The following is a 16,663-nucleotide window of genomic DNA, read 5'->3' as shown; positions in this document are numbered from 1 at the left end:
CCTGGTAGAGATTGCTCTAAGCAATAAGGCCGCCTTTGCACACAACCGTTTTTTCTGTTTTTCTTCTTTCTGTGTTGTGTTCCTTTACATGTGCGTTTGTGTGCAATAAAGTGTTTTATTTATCTACCTATTAGAATACGTTCCAATAAACCCGATGATGCTAAAGTGAATGTGACAAATAGTAATCTTTGACCAGTCTCTATGTAGACTATGATGATGAAGACACATTCACACTGATTTGTGGCAAACCTCAAGATTCGCTCGTACAATCACTGTCTAAGTATAGGCAAACACATCGATCGCTTGGCCTTCAGGACAGCATTCATATGCTATGCTAATTGTTATCATAAACAACTTTAAAATATATATCAAAAAGTTAGCCAAACGTTTTGTATCAGAAACGTTGACCAAACACGTTTGGTACAAATAGATTGGATGCCAACTACATAGGCTGTCAATGGTCTCGGTTTCTCGCTGTTCTATGGTAGACGGGTGAAGGAAGATTCAAGTTGTGAAGTTCCTGACCACATTCTCCAAAGTATATCCTATATCCGATAAAATCCCGATGAGTATGCGAATTGCGTCGGTGCTGTAAACTGAGCAATTTCGCCTACGTAAGTGTTTGATATTACGAATAATTCTAAGCTATCTCAGAAAATCTGGGATTGCTTGCCGGCAAACAGACTCAGCTTGATTTTTTAGGAATTGGACACGATGGTCTTTTCCAAGTCATAGAGTATAATTTCATTCTAGGGTCGTAAGGAAAAGCCACGTTATAAACTTTGCGAAGAAAATGATCAATATCCACAACAAGTGGATACTGATCATTTTGTTGGTTTGACTTTGATAGGGGGTTTTCAAGGGATTGATCAACAAATTATTTACAAGTGTAAATTAAAAATTTATAACACCCCCGACAAAGTATCTGAGTTTTCCAAAACATCATTTTCAAATAAATAATTATGTATCAAGGCAACGTCCATCTTGACAGCTTGACATATTTTGTCAATTGACATAGTATTATGAACCTAACGGTTATGTAACCTTCTTTTCTACAAGAAAACTAGAAAAGAGCTGATAACTCTTAAACGGCTGCACCACTTTTTTTGGATTATAGCTAAGAACACTCTCGATCAAGCCACCTTTCAAACAAAAAAAAGTAAATTAAAATCGGTTCATTCGTTTAGGCGCCACAGACAGATACACAGATACACAGATACACAGATACACAGACACACAGACACACAGATACACAGATACACACGTCAAACTTATAACACCCCTCTTTTTGGGTCGGGGGTTAAAAAGGTAATAATATTATGGGTGGCGATTAACATCAGGTCGTCTGCTTGCTCGTTTGCTTGATATTCATATAAACAAAATAATACCAAAAAACCTCAATTGTTTGGAAAAACATAATTTTATTAAATTGTCAAAACACCTTGATATTTCGAATTAAAATAACTATAATCTAGGTCAGCTTAATATTAAAATCTGGACTTTCGAAACTGCTAAAAATATACAATATGCAGGAGGATAGCATAATTAAAATATACAGGATAGTATTGATAAGTTTGTGCCGATGATTATATTTTAGTGATTAATAAAAAAATATACCTATATTGAAATAAAAAAAGTGATAAATCTACTTTTAACTATGGACTGTAAATAAGGGGTATCGTCCACGGCGATTTTTTGTAGCAATAAAGCTGCAAGTATCTTGAACGCGATCCTGATCGCGACAGTAGCAAAAATCGTGAATGGAGGTACATGGGCCAATATCGCATCGCTATAACTGTATGCGACTGTATGTATCGCTTCAAAAACTTGCCGTGAGCGATCACTCTAACTTTCTAATCTACACTCAAAAGTCTAAACGTTCCTGGCATTCCAGCGTACTGTTCCGTAAATTGGTCTTTCAGCCTGCATGATTCATTGGTAGTGGCTGAATTCATATCTTGCAAGTAGTTTAAGTGATCCTCCGATGAAAGCACCTCAATCCATTCCTCTGGAACATAAATAGTTGTTTTTAAACAGATGAAACAGTTTAAGTTATTAGTTAGTACCAGCTGACGCACACGCACTTACGTGGATTTAAAGTTTGCAAAATATCGCGAGAACCCTTTGATTTTCCAGAAAAATATAGTATTCGACGTCTGTTTCCCTTTAACCCAGAGGTAGCTTTCAATCAAGGTTTAATGGTTGAAGGCAATAGACAGGCAGATAAACTTTTGCATTTATAATGATAGTATAGAAAAGGCACGTTAAACAAGTCATTAAATGATTGATCTCATTTAGAGGTTAAGAGCAGATTTTGGCATCTGGAAAATTCTTTTGGTACGGAAACACAGACTAAGGATAGTTATACCATAGTATAAGGAGAGTAAACATACCATCCTTACTCAGTGTTATTACTTTGACGGAACCCTAACAATAGGAAGTTAATTAAAATTTACATACCTTGAAGGGTTTTTAAAGAGCGTTCATCACCACCGAATTCTTTTGGAAGTATTTCTTTGGATATGTGTTTGTGAAGATCCGTATGACATTTGTGGACGTAGATCCTACCAGCCACTTTAGCACTTAATACTTGTTTCAATATGGTCACCAATGTTTCTACGAATTTTGATGTTGATATTATGTGAATTGCTTTTATTCTCATCCCGTAGCCTTCCTGTAATTTAAAAGGAGTTTAAATCAATTTTTGGTCAAAGGGGTAAACATGTAAACACGTGTAAAAGTTAATGTATCAGCAACTATTGGTTAAACAGATAACAGAGGAATAGATTTAAGTACACTAATCGTTTTTTGTGATTAATTTAAACATGAATTGAAGCATAGCTTTATAGCTACCCTCTAACTCTACAAAGTAACGTTGAACACCTTGAGTTCAACTTCAACTTAAACTTAAGTTGTATGAAATGAAACTACATATTTTTTGAACAGGGTTTTTAATGGAACTTCCTAGAGGTAAAATATTCAAAATTTAATTGAACATAGAGATATTCAAGTTAATTAATGGAAACTTGCATTCTTTTCAAGAGATAATAATATTATTATGTTCAATTGTTAATCTAAAAGGGGGGACTGGTTACCAAACCAAAATGTAGTGGCTTTTTTAATAATAAAATTTAAGTCTAACGGTAGCAGCCTGTGGAACTCGTCCTTGGAGTCCATTAGACGATAGGTTCTGCATCAGACAGTTACGATAATCATGATTCATGACTGATCAATAATTGATAGAGCAGAGATAATTATGCAGATAATTATTTTCATGCAAACATACTTTGCATTAGAACTTAGGAGGTGGCAATACTGATAGCGAAACCTATTGTCTAATGGACCCCAGGGTAATAAAATATCCATTACTTACAATATAGATTGACATGGCCTGTCTCAATTCAACAAGGTTTAGTTTCGTCACGTAATCCATCAAGTTCGCGTCTGTAAAGTCTACGACTATGAAGAATCCACTTAAATAGTCACGAACTTTGGCGTATTCGGCTAGCTAGAAATAAAAAAATCCATACATTGACCTCATAAATAAAATATTTACAAAAATTCACATTCATAAAAAAATCAATTTATCATTGCCAACAGAAATGAATGCTTACGAACCACTGTTAAAACAGTTTTAACAGTGGTTCATAACTTCGTTGACGTAAGAAAACGGGGACCTCGTCTTCGCCATCGAAGACGTTGTTTTGAGTTTGTACGTCCTGTTGTTGTTGTTCGTTTTTGTGGCTTTTTGTTAGTTTGCAGGTGTGTGACCTAGCTCTAGATGCGAGAGAGCGTTTGCAGTCATTATCTTGTCGTCTGGATCAAGAAAAGCGTGTTTTTGGCGCCTACTATCTAGAGGAACTGTGAGATTTTGGATATAAGAAGTCGATGCCTGAACCACTAGAGGGTTGGGAATGATTGTTAGGCCTATGTTTTATTTTCATCCACCATCATTTCACCATCATCATCGGTGCCTCATACCGTGAGCTAACATATACTAGCGCCATCTAGTATACGAGTCAGGTACTGAGGTCGATTTTACAATATTATTAATTATGAAATAATCGCTATCTCAACGTCGCGATGTAAATCTCTAGATATTTAAATTCCTCTAGTTGCCCTGCGGATATTTTGATTACTAAGAGTATGTAACTTACGACTATGTTATGCCTAAAGAAGTGTAAAGTCTGCGAAGCTTCCCACTCTACATCGTAGAATTTGCAGACAAATACTCTGCAGTGTTCCTCCGTTAGTTTTGGCAATGGTAATGTATTTCTGAAACAACAAAATAAAACATTATGATATTATCACTACATATATTATTATTTAATTTCTTCTCAGCTACCACAATTAGTAGTATAGTTAACTATACTCTATCCGTGGAAAGAAGTTAGTATAGCGATCTCTGTTACATAATCCCATACAAATGATAGAGACAAAAATCACAGTGGGCCCCAACAATTATGAGTCACCAGCCAATTACAACTTATTACATCCCGGGACGCACATATCCTAGTTTTTATCCCGGAAAATCAGAGTTCCCACGGGATTTTTAAAGGCCCATCCGTTTAACCGATTTATGAGATTTCTGATACTATTCCGAGGAAAATATAAAAAAAATGACTTTATACTTTGACGTATTTTTTTTTTACAACTGACCCAAACAAACTTCATACTCGCTGATCGTTCTTCTCTGTGCTGGGGGCAATACTCAGAGAAACTTTCAGCTTTTATAAAATAACGAAGGCCTGGCACGCGCTCTCCTTCTATGAGGAAGATTAAAAGATATAACCATATTGTATTGATGGATACTTACGTAACTTTAAACAAGTGCTCGAAATCAGTTTTAGGGTTAAAAGCTCCGAAAAATTGTGGCAGTAAGGTTCTCATAGTGCAAATTTTGTCCATTTGTGTCTTGGCGCGTTCTATTGATCCCTTGCATCCGAGTATTGTGGTCTCCAAATAAGCTCTTTCTGTAACAAGGGAAAAAAGTTACATAAAATAATTTAGTTGGTTCAGAAATCTTGAAAAAATCGGTGTAAGTACATATTTACCAAAAACATTGATGTTGTAAGGGCGCCTCTAAACTTGCCACCACTTGCGACATATTTGAAGGCGCCCTTAAGTGTACATTTATGGATTTATGGATATTCGTTCGTAGAATAAACTTAATAAGTATACATTAAAACCTGCATGAAAGTGAAAAAATCATCAAAATTGGTTCATCTGTTTTTGATAAAATTATCAAAATTGTTTCATTGATCACATGGGTAATCTTTTTTTTTGTAGGTTAAAAATATCTCGGTTGGGTCTTTCCCATGGGCTATAGCCGATTATGTCTATGAACTTACTCTACTACGAGGTATAATAAGTAGGACCTACTCATGTGGAGTAGGTACGCCTTGCATCAAAATAAGTTCCGAAGTTTTTGTGGAAAATTATAACAAACAATTTTTTCTTATACTCATCGTTGTGAGAAACAAAAGGTCTGAATAGGTTTTTTTGTAACAATAGCGAGTTAAATACCGGGTCAGCCACCTTACTAATGTGCGTTGATTGAGTGGAGGCGAGCGGAGCGTAGACACGTGTTTCTAAGGGTGCGTACACATGTGGCAAGTGCGCCTCGAATGGTGCTTGTTTGCCAAATGGTTGTGAGTTCCACGCATCAAATGCTTAATTTTTGAGCCTCGATAGCTCAACGGTTGAGGAACGGACTGAATTCCGAAAGGTCGGCGGTTCAAACCCCACCCGTTGCACTATTGTCGTACCCACTCCTGGCACAAGCTTTACGCTTAATTGGAGGGGAAAGGGGAGTATTAGTCATGATTAGCATGGCTAATCATGACTAATACTCTTTAATATTCTTTAAAAAAAAAAATTGAAACGATCCGTTCGCGCACTGCTCCTGCAAAACCTGAGTGCTAGTTACACGCCGCGCGAAAACTGCGCAAGCGCTGCATGCAACGCGTGTGCTTGCTTCCTCACGCCACCACCCGCATATTCGGGTTTACCCGCTCACTTTGTTTATGTTATAAACATATTTAATTGTATGTAAAAGGTAAAAGTGACTGACTGACTAAGTGACTAACTAATTAACTGACTAACTGACTGACTGATTTATCAACGGATAGCTTAAACTACTAGACAGTTTGGGCACATAGCTATTATGACGTAGACATCCGCTAAGAAAAGATTTTTGAAAATTCAAGCCCTAAGGGAGTAAAATAGGAATTTGAAATTTGTGTACTCCATGTGGATGAAGTTGCGGGCATAAGTTAGTTAGTAAAAAAAATAGCAGATGCTGCACTTAATGAATGCGCGCCTTACGTGAGTTGTAAACCCTTACGCTCGGTCGACTAGTCGCAAGTCAAATCAATCGTCGGCAACTGTGAAAATTTATAATTTAATATAGAAATATAGAAATCGCAGTGTGTATGCGCACGCAATCGCAGCGACTGCGCATATACACACTACGACTTTCATATAAATTACAGATTGGGGCACGAAACAGTTGCAGTAACTGCACGTGCAGCACGAATCCTGTGCATTCGCACCAATGTGTTCGCACCTTTAGTTTATAAAGTACAAGCGGACATTGTTTATTATTTACAAAAAGATACCTAGGTAAACCTCCCCAAAAAAGGTAAAGTCTCCTGTAACGAAAATATTTAAACAACGGTCTGACCTGAGGGTACAAATGAAATTCCAGGAGCGTAAATACCTGAGTATGTTAACCTAGCAGATAGGTATGCTAAAACCGCAAAAAGTACAAAGTCTTCCATCAGAAAGGTACATATGCACATAGTTAATGAGCTAGTTTTTTTGCCCTTTCAAAATTTTGTATCCATCTGATCTTCAAAACAAAACTAATGTCGACGGCACTTTCGCCAGCATGTAGGGAACTAGCGGCCTATGCAAGGAGTGACCTTAGTAAAACAAAGGGTCCGTACAGGATTTTTAATTAGCCTAAATCCACGAGAAAGTAATTTATTCATAAAAAAATTAAGGCCGCATTTTGTAGTTCAAAGGTTTTTATAAAGTCCCGGATGAAGATAAAAAATCCACCGACATTATAAAGGCAGTATTTAACAACCGCAAAGGGTGAGATAGGGTAAACGCTGCCTACCCAAGGGCTTCAATAAAGAATCTAATATCACTCAAGTCGGGGCCCAACAATTGCGCCTCATGAATTTTAACGAGACATTTTCTTTGCGACGCCTAAAGTGATCCTGTGGTTAATACAGCACCTGAGAAGCGTGAAGTGTAGACGATTATATGTAGTAAGAAGGCAATTTTGTGCATTGTATATTTTAAAATAAACTCTGAGTCAATTTACCCGCAAGACGAAATGTTTACGGACAAAGTTTGTCTAGTAAAATGATGCTGACTCTACACAAACAAGTCCTGAGGGTTTTTTTTTGATTATATACCTTTTTAGGGCTGTGTTCCACAAATTCACGGTTTTAGAATTTTTTTCTTTACTTGTGCTATAAGACCTACCATTGTTTTTGATAGGTACCTTTCATGATTTTAGCTCAACGGAAAGAAACCTATAGGTATTCTTGATAGAGTCGACATATGGACAGACAGACAGACAACAAAGTGATCCTATAAGGGCCCCATTTCTCCTTTTGAGGTACGGAACCCTAAAAATTAAAATTCCTGCGCAAATCGTCGGCTGTATTCGAGAGCTGCGCTCGGTGCGTATCTCGCCACGGACATAAAAACTTTGATGTTAGATCACTAATGTAATTAATGATACTCAAAAAATAATAGCATATTATACTGTATTTGTAACTATCCTTGAAACCATCATTATGACGTTTACCTGCTGATTTATTAACAACTATAACGACCAACCACGGTTTCGGTTTCTGTGGAAATTTCAAAAATCCGGCTTTATACCTAACTTGTCTACATTATAAATAGCAAAATTTCAGCTTTCTTGGCTCAAGGATTTGAGCTGAGCGTTTATGAGTCAGTCAGTGAGTGAGTCAGGACTTTATACTTTATTTATATTTGGACGAGAGGATGCCCGCGACTTCGTCCGCGTGGATTTCGGTTTTTAAAATCCCTTAGGAACTCTTTGATTTTCCGGGATAAAAAGTAGCCTATGTCCTTCCCCGAGATGTATCCAATGTCTGTACCAATCATTAAAAACGGTTCAGCGGTTGGGCCGTGAAAACGTAGCAGACAGACAGACACACTTTCGCATTTATAATATTAGTAAGTATGGATGATTTAAAACTTTTTCGCAAATTCAAACTGGCATGGGTAACCTATAACAGTTTTTAGATAGACGTGTACCTACTTACAAAATCATTAGAACAATGGCCTTTTAAATTTTTGAGGGTTGACGAAGAAGCTATGCCGAACAGAATTAAATAATATCTAATATTATAATTATAATTAATTAATTATTATAAGGATGCCCGCGACTTCGTCCGCGTGGATTTAGATTTTAAAGATCCCGTGGTAACTGTTTGATTTTCCGGGATAAAAAGTAGCCTATATCCGTCCCCGGGATATAACCTAATCCTATACCTTTCGTCTGAATCGGTTAAACTATTGGGCCGTGAAAAGGTAGCAGACAGACAGACAGACTTTCGCATTTATAATATTAGTATGGATTAAGAACAATGTACAAATATCTTTAGCGAGTCACATTACAAGCCAAATTAAACGAATTTTTATGGAAAATACCACCTTAAAAAACACGCTAAGTAATCTTTATAGCAAAGTTGGGAAGCACCGCAGTCCACTTTTGTTTACCTTATTCTCATTTTCTTTCATTCAAACTTCTAAATTACCTTTTGCGAAACGTTACCAAATAAATCTCACTCTCTTTGACAAGAGGGCATGTAATTTTCATTTGCGTCAACTGCTTGTTTTTCTAAATTAAAGCCTGTGTGTTTTGTTAATTATGCAGGTACTGTCCAGAGACGGCTGTTACAGGTATTTTTGTAACGTTACCAAAGTTTTGTTATGTTAACGTTTAAAATAACGATACCCATACATCCATTATTAACGTTATCTTAGAGATACTATTATTCGGTAACTACATTTATACCCGATATCTACCTCACGATGCCGTAGGCAGGTACCTGTACCAAGTAGCATCTTCGCTCAACGCAAAATCATAAGATCTGATTATAAATGATTGAACATCATTTGATGATGATGTGCCATGATATGCCGCTATTGTATTCACCACCTACCATATACTTAAACAACAAAATACTGGAAACAGCTCGCAACAACAAAGGCTTGACTCGCATTTTTTTTTTGTATTTTTTTTAATTATTATTATTATGCGATCACCTTGAAGGCAACAAAGTTCATAAGAAACTAGAGTTTTAATAACCGAGTTAAAAGAAGATTATTATCGTAATTATTCATAACTAGCTGACCCGACAGACTTCGTCCTGTCAAAAAGATTTGTAATGTGGCAGTTTTTGTGCCTACGTATTTTAAAAAATTCTCCTGAACAGAACCGTTGACGTTAGGAACACACCTACATTGCTTAGACAACAGTGAGTGCTTGTAATTTAATATGAACTTTATACCATAGCAATAAAGCTCAAATTGACTACGTTTTAGTTAGAAATCATTTGTATGGGAAAAAGAAAAGGGCTATTTTTAGGGTTTTTCCAGCAATAATTCTAATTTTTCTCGCCGTAAAAACCATCCTTGAACTTCAACGAACATTTAAAAAAAAGATTTGGCCAAATTGGTCCAGGCGTTGTTGAGTTATGCGCTTACCAACACATTTTGCGATTCATTTTTATATTATAGATTACACAGCCTATACTATTTAAAGTCGGAATAATTCTCACTGTAAAAATTAAGGATATTAAACTGTCAATGGACGTCTCGTTCGAAAAGATTTTATCGATAAATTAATTAAGTACCTACTTACAACGCATGGACCTATAATTTCTGCGGTGTTTTTTACTTTGATGAAAAATTAATGAGCCGATGTTAAAAGTGCCCGCGAAAAATATCCAGTATCCAGGAAAATATCCAGATTGAGCATCTATTTGTTATTTATTAACCCCTGACCCCAAAAAGAGGGGTGTTATAAGTTTGACGTGTATATCTGTGTATCTGTTTGTGGCTCGTATCGTATTGTTATCGTAGCTCCTAAACAAATAAACCGATTTCAATTTAGTTTTTTATTTTGTTTGAAAGGTGACTTGGTCGAGAGTGTTCTTAGCTATAATCCAAGAAAATCGGTTCAGCCGTTTGCAAGTTATCAGCTCTTTTCTAGTTATTACTGTAAGCTTCACAATTTGTCGGGGGTGTTATAAATTTTTAATTTACACTTGTTCAAAGATCAATTTACAAAAGCATTATGCCACTATAAAAGTAATTGCAGACCCGCGCATTGCTGGAGCAATGAATAATTAATTAATGAGTAGGTGAGGTAAAATTTACAATTTTTAAGTATGGCTACATCATCATTTGTATACCTAATTACCTATCTAGAGATCTTATTAATTTTACAAAATTAAGATTTCTTCGGTCCAGACCGAATTTGGAATCTAATAGTCCATTCAGAGCCATGCTCTATTAATTATGGCAGTTTAGAGTTTAAGAAATAGCCAAATGCATAGTGTTTTTTTTCGAAATAAATGCCATTTTCGTAATTTTCGTTGGCCGACCTCGGAGTATTTCAACGGATTTTTCTCTGCGAATTTCGAGCTTGGAAATATAAGTAGGTAAGTATAAGCTACTGTAATATACCTAGAAATAATCTAGCAATATTGCAAACAATGAAGCTTATTATTATTAATTATTTATTTGTAATATCTTATTTCGATAGGATAAGTGTAAAATATCGATGTATTTTAAAATCATCTGCCGTCCGTCCGCCGATCTGCGCTGGCGCTTACTGGTTGACGAAAATAATTGCCCTCGCCATTTCACAAAAATATATTAACAGGGCTCTCTCCGTCACTCGTATCCACTCGTTTCATACAATCGTAGTTCCAATTTCATTTGAATACTAGCTGATGCCCGCAGCTTCGCCCGCGTGGATTGGTCAGATCCCCTGCAGCATCAGGATTGATGAGTTGGACTCCAAATTTTTTATGAAACAATGTCGCAAAGTTCCTCTATCGATTAAAAAAGAAATGACGCAAATCGGTTCAGAAATCTCGGAGATTTCGGTGTACATAGGTAGAAAAACACAACTCCCTTTTTGAAAGTCGGTTAAAAAAGTAGCCTATTTTACGCCCTGGTCAATCCTTTGACTTGCCTGTGAAAGTCCCGTCAAAATCGGTTCAGCCGTTCCAAAGATTAGCCTTTTCAAACAGACAGACAGACAGACAGACAGACAGACAGACAAAAATTTTAAAAACGTGTGATTCAGTTATGGTATCGTTCAAATAACCATATGAGCTTAATATGAGGTAGTTATTTCGAAATTACAGACAGACACTCCAATTTTATTTATTAGTATAGATTAAGCAACCAAAGTCCATGAAATTTTGCAGACATATTCTAGAAACTAATATCTGTGTCTGTGGTGTTTTAGATTTTTCTAAAAATATGAAGTTTTAAAATTACAGGGGCTCAAAGATTTGTATGTAAATTTTTAAGACCGCGTAACTTTGAAACCGAATATTTTAACAGAAATCTGGAAAACCACAGACATAGATATTAGTTTCTAGAATATGTCTGCAAAATTTCATGGACTTTGGTTGCTTAATATTCAAATGAAATTTGAACTACGATTGTATGAAACGAGTGACGGAGAGAGCCCTCTTAAATGTTATTGCAAAAGTGTATAAAATAATCCTACCTACCTATTTCCATATTTTTTTTACAAATATACAAGGCGATTATTTTAACCTACACCAAAGCAGTCGTAAAAATAAAATTGAGGAAATAATTACGATTTCCGCTTTTGCAAAATTAGGTAGAGCTTAAAAAAATATCTATAGTGAGGTAAGTAAATACAGATAAATAAATAAATTATTTTTAAAACCACAGATTTATGTACATACTAGCTGTTGAATGCGACTTTGTTTGCGTGCATTAGGTCTCTAAAAATCCTGTGGAAACTCTATAATTTTCCGGGATGAAAAATCACGTCCATTCGTCGCTCTGTTGCGATGTGTTTGAAGGTCAAACCAACAAACCAGCAAACAAACACACTTTTGCATTTATAATATTAGTAAGTAGAGATTGTCTAATCTCCGGATACAAATAATAAGTTCGCTGCTTTAATGATGCTCGCGACTTCATCTGCGTTTTTAAAAATTACGTGGGAACTCTGATTTTCTGCGATAAAAAGTACCTTATATCCGTCTCCGTGACGCAAGCTGTCTCTGTTCCAAAAATTTGGTAATTTCGTCCACGTTCAAAATCGGTTAAACGGATCCGAATGGACCGTAAAAAGATAGCAGATAGACAGACAGATACACTTTCGCATATTTTATAATGGTCAGTGTGGGACGACCTCCAGCCCGCTGGACCGATGACCTGAAGAAGGTAGCGGGGAGTGGGTGGATGAGGAACGCGGAGGACCGTGTTTGGTGGATTGGATTGGATTGGATATTTTATAATATTGCTATGGTTTGCACGAAGGTTGTTCTTTTGTTTGTGACGGCCCTTAACTAAGCACAAGTCTCTTCTCAGAATGAGAAGGTTTCAAATCGTAATCCACGACCGTAACCTTACCTACGTAAAAAGGTACGTAAGGTTTTTTAACCCGACTACGGCAAAGCCAAAAGGAAGGGTCATGATTTTAACAGTCTATGTATGTATGTACGAGTATGTATGTATGTATGTTTGTATCCAGATTCTGTGTGTTTCACCGTAGCGCCTAAACTACTGGGCCGATTTTGATGAATGAGGGGTCAATTGATTGGTACGAAGTTAGCTTATATCCCGGGGACGCACATAGGTTAACTATTTTTATCCCGGAAAAACAAAGAGTTCCTACGGGGTCTTTAAAAACCAAAATCCACCGGGGACGAAGTCACGAGCATCATCTAATATACTCGTATGTATATGTGTTAAATGTTAAAAGAAGGATTTAAAAAAAAATTAACATTTCCTAGTATAATAAATAGAATAAAATAATCTGTATGAAAAACTCTATTAATAGGTACTGAATTAAGTAATTCTTCTAATGCTAATGCGTAGGTACATCATAGCGTGACTAAGTAAAATATGTGCCGACTAATTCTAAAATAAGATAAAAACCGGCCAAGTGCGAGTCAGACTCGCGCGCCGAGGGTTCCGTACTTGGGTGTTTTTTCCGACATTTTGCACGATAAATCAAAACTTTACTATGCTTCAAGAAAAATTAAAATCTGTTTTAGAATGTACAGGTAAAATCCTTTCATATGATACCCGACTTGGTATAGTTATTTTATACCTAATTCTTTTATGTAGAACATCGGATTTAGTAAAATTATTAATTTTTTGTAAACACATTTTTTGTGATGTAACCACAAATTCACCGTTTTTGGATTTATTCCTTTACTTGTGCTATAAGAGCTACCTACCTGCCTCTCATAGTTCTAGGTCAAAGGGAAATACCCTTTAGGGGTTTCTTGATAGACACGACAGACGGATAGACAACAAAGTGATCCTATAAGGGTTTCATTTTTCCTTTTGTGGTACGGAACACTAAAAACTACAAAATATACACGATATACTTCTATCCAATTACTGCAAAAATATTGAAGGATAAAAAATGCATAGTAATTTGTTCTAAAATTTTCTACCATAATTTTCCTGTAGAGCTTTTAGAGATAATAAGCTTATGCCTGCGACTTGGTCCGCGTGGAAAACACCTAACCCCTACTCTTAATTTTTACCCGACTGCGGCAAAACCAAAAGGAAGGGTTATGATTTTAGCAGTATATGTATGTTTGTAACCAGATTCTGTGTGTTCCACCGTAGCGCCTAAACTACTGAGCCGATTTTGATGAATGGTGTTAGGTGTTAATTGATTCGTTGTAAAGGTCCGGGTGACACTGGCTACATTTTATACGAAAAAAATTGACCTAACGGATCTTATATATAAAAAAAAGTGTGGGTTTCCAAAAAAAATTTTTTGCTATTGTATCGAGTGTGATGTTAAATTAAAGAAGAGAAAATTTTGAGTTCATGAGTCTAAAGGTATAACAACATTAAAATATACCAAGCGACAGAAAAACAATTTGTCTCTAATATTTCAGTGTTTATTAAGACGATCGCAGTCGGGTTATAATTTTCAACTTTACCTTGTTATAAATCGATTCCTAGCGAATGTCTACGTCATAATACCTATCTATCTACCTAAAAAAGCATAAACAACATATACCCACGACAGTTATAAATGCCCACGACGACGAAGCGATGGGTAACTCGAATTAGGTACCTACCTAAGTTCTTTGACCTGTCTGCTTCATATTTTCAATTCAATTTTAATAGCCTAGACGCTATTTGACATCTGACCTCAACAACTCATTTAAATATCATTAAAAAAATCAATACATTGTAGCACACTTTACTCCAATATTACCTAGGTACCTATAGGTGATAAAAGTCAACAAACACAATGTATCTAATATTGTCTGAGATTACGTATGTTTAAATAAAAACCGAACGTGTAGTTCTTCATCGTTAACACATCTTGCCAAAATAGACCTACTAGCACATGGTTGAACTACCAGATATTTTGGGTCGCCTTTTTCATCAACCATTATAAAAATACTTCATGGCATTAAACAGGTGCTATAAAGTGTGAAGCTTGAATTTTTATAAAGTAGGTACATTTTCCGGTAGTTATTTACTGAAAATAAATAACTGTCTAACGAAAAATTGCTTTTGCGAAAAAAATAATTTATTAAATCTAATGTTTTACATAAAAGAGTTAGGTATATCTTGTACGACGGAACCCTTCATATGCGAGTCAGACTCGCACTTGACTGGTTTTTTAAAGTCCCATGACATAATATTATGTTTTTGTATCCAAAAGTAAAGCTATTGCAGTGCCAAATTTCATCAAGATTGATTTAGTGGTTGAGCCGTGAGAAGATTAAAGATGTAGATAGAAATATGACATCTAAATAATATACAAGTAGGTATAAATTAAAAATTTATAACACCCCCGACAAGTGAAGGTTACAGTAACTAGAAAAGAGCTGATAACTTTCAAACGGCTGAACCGATTTTCTTGGATGATAGCTAAGAACACTCTCGATCAAGCCACCTTTCAAACAAAAAATAAACTAAATTAAAATCAGTTCATTAGCTACGATGCCACAGACAGATACACAGATACACATGCAAACTTATAACACCCCTCTTTTTGAGTCGGGGGTTTAAAGGAAAAGCTGACTGACTGAATGATCTATCAACGCATAGCTCAAACTGCTGAACGTAGATATCCGCTAAGAAAGGATTTTTTCGGATATAAAAATTTAACCCTTAAGGGGGTAAAATAGGGGTTTAAAGGGTGTGTAGTCCACGAGGACAAAGTCGCGAGCATAAGCTAGTGCTTTATAATAGTCTAGATCACTTATTATTTTAACAGATCATCTTCGCCGGCATTCAGTAGTAAGCCACCGAACCAATGTTGATATCTAATATAGCTCGAATATTCTGGAGTCAGATACTTACTGGTTACTTCAAACCGCGCGAAAATATTATCTCTAGACATCTTATTAAGTAACGCAAAATAGTAAAAAAATTAAGTAACCAAAAATAACTTACTGAAATCCTTCTTATTAAAATGTGATTGTTTCTGCACCCATTCGTTAAGAATGTCCACAGCATCTTTCATGCTCCCAGGTTTTTCCAATCCAAACTCTTTGCGAACATACTGCAGTGTATCTGGCTTGGTCTCGAGGATCTTGTCTTTGGGTAGGAACTCCATTTTGACTACAAAACCATACGGCTCGATCGCATTGACTGAACTGAGCCAAGATAACACTTACACGCACCTCGTTGATCGTGAAATGTAAAGACCGTAGTGATTATTATCAGGTTTGGCCACTTTATTATTTCGCGAATCCTTGTGCATGGTTCAAAAACCTTTCGATTTTGATGGCATGCTGTTCTTGTCTCTTTCGTTTGTGACAATATATTTGCCCTTGCCCTGATTTACTTTCACAAAATGGTGTAAATATGAGTAATAGTGATATAATTGTGCATATTGCGGGTGCATCAAGCGAAAGCGGAAAAAGTGTGAAAATCCCTATAATATTATTAACAACCGAGCCGAAGGCGAGGATATTAAAGAACGCGGAGAGTGCTGCACTTGTAGCATAAATAACTAATAATGACCAGAAAATAAAGGGTTCCCACGGGAATAAAAACAGAGTGAACCATGTTAAAAACAAATAAATTATCCACGTGAAGGTGCACAGATAAAAACTAACCAACGATGAAATCTTAAAGAAGAGCTTAATAGATTTAACTTTTTATACAATTTCAGATTGAGAAGAAATTGTATAATTTTTATGTATCGTAATTCGTACCTACTCTCATTCGTTACGAAGGTCTGACTATGACTGTATACTGATCAAAATATAGTATAATTTGATACTGATGGTCATAGATGCAGTCTAGGTACATTGTTGCAGAGTCTAACGCTAACTACGCATTTGTCGACTACCTAGAGATTTTGGACCGAATTTCTGTCAATGTTTAGTTCTAC

The 16,663-nt window shown here is 36.0% G+C and overlaps 1 protein-coding gene across 1 annotated transcript in view; it reads right to left on the bottom strand.

Moving 5' to 3' along the window:
* Positions 1 to 16,177, bottom strand: part of LOC123870984 — a 30,263-nt gene extending 14,086 nt beyond the window's left edge. Inside the window, exons 1-6 of the mRNA XM_045914501.1 lie at positions 15,718 to 16,177; positions 4,817 to 4,973; positions 4,158 to 4,275; positions 3,374 to 3,508; positions 2,461 to 2,674; positions 1,859 to 2,008 (exon numbers count right to left, since the gene is read on the bottom strand). Coding sequence (XP_045770457.1) covers positions 1,859 to 2,008; positions 2,461 to 2,674; positions 3,374 to 3,508; positions 4,158 to 4,275; positions 4,817 to 4,973; positions 15,718 to 15,880 — 937 coding nt within the window. The 5' untranslated portion in view covers positions 15,881 to 16,177. The remainder of the gene's footprint in view (positions 1 to 1,858; positions 2,009 to 2,460; positions 2,675 to 3,373; positions 3,509 to 4,157; positions 4,276 to 4,816; positions 4,974 to 15,717) is intronic.
* Between the last annotated feature and the right edge of the window lie 486 nt (positions 16,178 to 16,663).

This window comes from Maniola jurtina, chromosome 13 (assembly GCF_905333055.1).
Source record: "Maniola jurtina chromosome 13, ilManJurt1.1, whole genome shotgun sequence".
In the NCBI taxonomy this organism is placed as follows: domain Eukaryota; kingdom Metazoa; phylum Arthropoda; class Insecta; order Lepidoptera; family Nymphalidae; genus Maniola; species Maniola jurtina.
This window is presented reverse-complemented; position numbering and strand designations above follow the sequence as displayed.